Below are 3,710 nucleotides of genomic sequence, written 5' to 3' on the forward strand. Positions count from 1 at the left end.
AGGGTTTGGACGGCGCCGTTGTTCCGCTCCGAGCCGATCCAACCCCGCAGGGGATTTTGGACGATTTGCCGGAGCAACTCGCACCCGCGGCGGTGGGTGTTACGGATCAAGGCCAAGAGATTGTGGAAGTAGCGGAGAAAAATTTCAGCAGGATTCGGTGGCTCTGATAACCAAATGTCACGCCCCGATCTAGATCAGGGAGGACCAGCGACGGTAGGTGAGGGAAAGGCGGATGAGGTTGGCTTGAGAAAGGGGCGAGCGAGAGAGAGACAGAGAGGTGGGAGAGAATATCAGTTTACTGAAAATGACAGCCTGTTTGCTACAATACTCTCGCTGGGTTAAGTACCCCACGTGGCCACGTCCCCTCTGGCTCACTCCGGCCACACACTTACAGCTGTCACACGCACGCACTCATGCTTGGCACAGACAACTGGCAGTCACGCGGTGGTGCCTTGCACTGCCGCGGTGACAGATGGAACCCTAGTGGTCGTCGTCTTCTTTTTCTCCTGCTTCGACCCCCGCCGACTCGGCTGGACGCTGGACGAGATCATCGTCGAGGTTTGTGGCTCTCTGCAGCAATTTACTGCTGTAGAATCTGCTTTTCGTTGCAAAAGGGGCAAACGGATTTATTCACAAGGTTAGCGGCCGCCCGCCGGTGCTATCACCGTGATTGTACTTGAACGGCAAGAACTCACCGCAACTTGGCTAATCCTTGTGCAGGTCCGCTCTACTCCACCCTCCACGTTCTTCCCGTGCAACGTAATGCAAGCTTCCCGAGGAATTTCCTTGTGGTAAGCTTAGCGCGACCATCTAGAGCCGAAGTGCAGGCTACCTGTTCGACCAAATGTCCCAGAAGAAAACCAAAGTCGACGCCGTCCTCGAAGGAGAGACGTATGGCGCCGGCACCGTAACCGCCCATGTTGACCGCCTCAGTGACCTCCCAGATGCGCTCCTCCACAAGGTCATGTCGTTCCTGCGGGCGTGGGAGGTGGCTCGCACCTGTGTGCTCTCGCGCTGCTGGCGCAACCTCTGGGCCTCTGCGCCCTGCCTCGACCTCCGGGTCTGTTGCAAAGCCCGTCACGGCCGGCTACCCATGCGACTCGCCAGGTTCGCCAACCACTTCTTGCTCCTTCGGGAGGTGTCTGCGCCGTTGGACACACTCCGGCTCCTGTCCAGCCCAACGTCGTCTGTTGATGATGATTCAGTGCTGTATAGCCCTAAATATGATGACGACGGGGGGATTACTGCTCTACGGATGTCGACATGTGGATCCGTGCTGCCATAAACCGCAGGGCACGGTTTATCCAGCTTAGTCATCATCCAAGGGATGATGCCTTCTCTGATCTTGAGCACGTGCCGTTCATCTCCTGCCACCTGAAACACCTGCACCTGTCTGGCACAATGTTGCGAGACAAGACACTAATGCAGCTCTCTTCTCAGTGTCCTTCTTTGGAAGTCCTGGAACTCAAGGAGTGCTTCCTGTATGCCCCCCAGATATCATCTGCCTCACTTATTAGTTTGACCATGGTTGAGTGCAGGATCATGGCTGACCTGTCCATCGCTGCTCCAAGCCTTGTATCACTGTGCTGTGTCATACCATACCACCGTGCTCCGTCGTTTGAAAACCTGGGGTCGCTGGCTACCGGCACCATCATGTTAAATGACTCTTTCTTGCATGATAAGTTTGAATACAAGTACAAAGATCGCGATGAAGATGCATTTGAATGTGATAGCGGCGACGACAGTGACTCTGATGATGACCACTGTGATAGTGATACTGATACCGACTTGAGAACTTCTGACATATTGGATGGTGCTAAAGTTTTAGGTGGCCAAAATGTTATCCGCAGCCTTTCAAATGCTACAAGTTTAGACCTGATAGCTGATGCCGGAGAGGTATGCCTATGAATCTGTTGCTGACATATCTCCTTCAGTAATCAATATGCCTATGTTTCCTATGAATCTGTTGCTAATATGGAACGGAGGGAGCAAGTGATATTTTTCAGCTAGTTGTTTCCATTGCCGAAAAAAGTCTGTACTTTACAAACCCTTTTTTTCCACTGGGTGTCCAATGTGCTATGTGCACATTTTGTACTGTTTTTGCACTCAGTGACTCAAGTAACAACAACTGGCTGCATATTAAAAAATCAAAATCACAATAAGTTATGGGTAACAGTTCTAGTGTTAAAAAAAGGGCAACCTGGTGCATGTAGCTCCCGCTTGCGCAGGGTCTAGGGAAGGGTCCGACCACTTTGGGTCTATAGTACGCAGCCTTTCCACGAAAATTGTAATAAAATTGTATAGTGTTATTGTAATAAAATTGTATAAGCAACGGGAATTGGAAATGAGTAACGGTCTAACGATAACATCATTTTACATAACTTAACCAGAAGTAAACATTCACTTCCACGAAAATTTCTAACTACTAGTAGATTCACTGTGTTACTATTCTTTTCTGTCAACTGAACAAATTCACTTTTTGTGCCAAAGTTGATTCTGAATAGGGAATTGGAAATATGCCAAATTTTTAGCAACCTGAAGGTGTTAACCCTTGGTGAATGGTGTATGGCTGCCGACTTCTATCCGTTAGTTTCATTCTTGCAGCATGCTCCAAATCTGGAGTCTCTTTTTCTTAAACTTAAAACGGTATGAGCTTTCTCATATACTGCTTTTATAGTGTGATCGATTAATTTGGACCTATTTCATGACATTTATTTTGTTCTATGAAAAGGATCATGAGGAAATAGAAGACAATATCAGACTGGAGGGTATATCATTTGCTTGCAAGAACCTTACAATGGTCAAGATAAAATGTCCCAAGGATGACGAAAGAGTTCCTGTGTTAACACAAATGTTCATGGCTAATGGCATACCCATCGAAAAGATAGATGTCTGTCACCGTCAGACTCGCAAAACTTGTGAGTTATTATTACCGTATCTTAATGTCATTGTATTTGCAATGCGAGTCTTACATCATTTACTAGCTTGGTTAAAAAATAAGGCCACAAAGGCTGTTGTATTTGCAATGCGGGTCTTAAGTCATTACTATTTTGGTTAAAAGATATGGCTACTTCTTTAATTTGGAGTTTGTTTTTGGAGCATGACCTGAATTTAGACATTGTAAACTTATTCGCTTCGTCAAATATCAACCAGGTCATCAATCCTTGGCCCTAAGGCGTGGATATGCTGCTTTGTAGGAACTGCAATTTCAGCGGTATCACCGGTATGATTTTACCTCTGATTACATAGCTTTTCGTTTACTGTAAGGTATACAAGTCCTATCTGGTAGTTGCAATCATCACTTTGTACTTAACATAGATTTGAGGGATTAGAAACTAGCTAATACATTTCAAAATAGTTGGCATCTTTGTCTGTGCACATTCTCCAACGTTAGCATCTTTGTCTGTGCATGTTTTCTAAAGTTATACTTTCACCTCTTTTTCCGTGCATGTTTCTGAATCTATAAATGACAAGGAAATGCAATCCTGCAAGAATAGCAAAACTGTTGTGACAAATCTAACAACACCATTTAAATATACCCAAACTGAACAACTAGAAATAATTTATTTATAAAGTATACTTAAATTTGACTAGCAAGATAAAGAATGCCAGGTAATTTACTTATAAAGTATACCCAAGCCATGCTTCCCTCGACAAAGGTCGCAGTGTGTTCTACTGGAATACTGCTGACAACAAGAAAAAGTATAGGA

General features: G+C 45.6%; 1 protein-coding gene across 3 annotated transcripts in view; it reads left to right on the forward strand.

The window, feature by feature from the left end:
- Positions 1 to 382: 382 nt before the first annotated feature.
- The window catches only part of LOC119354051, a 4,710-nt gene continuing 1,382 nt past the window's right edge, over positions 383 to 3,710 (forward strand). The window contains exons 1-6 of one of the 3 annotated variants that reach the window (XM_037620754.1): positions 383 to 637; positions 721 to 1,166; positions 1,225 to 1,896; positions 2,491 to 2,646; positions 2,732 to 2,918; positions 3,154 to 3,223. In XM_037620754.1, coding sequence (XP_037476651.1) covers positions 1,264 to 1,896; positions 2,491 to 2,646; positions 2,732 to 2,918; positions 3,154 to 3,197 — 1,020 coding nt within the window. In that variant the 5' untranslated portion in view covers positions 383 to 637; positions 721 to 1,166; positions 1,225 to 1,263 and the 3' untranslated portion in view covers positions 3,198 to 3,223. Of the gene's footprint in view, positions 638 to 720; positions 1,897 to 2,490; positions 2,647 to 2,731; positions 2,919 to 3,153; positions 3,224 to 3,710 lie in introns of all 3 variants that reach the window. The other 2 variants (XM_037620755.1, XR_005170614.1) reach the window with 2 other exon arrangements.

This window comes from Triticum dicoccoides, chromosome 2A (assembly GCF_002162155.2).
Source record: "Triticum dicoccoides isolate Atlit2015 ecotype Zavitan chromosome 2A, WEW_v2.0, whole genome shotgun sequence".
NCBI lineage: Eukaryota > Viridiplantae > Streptophyta > Magnoliopsida > Poales > Poaceae > Triticum > Triticum dicoccoides.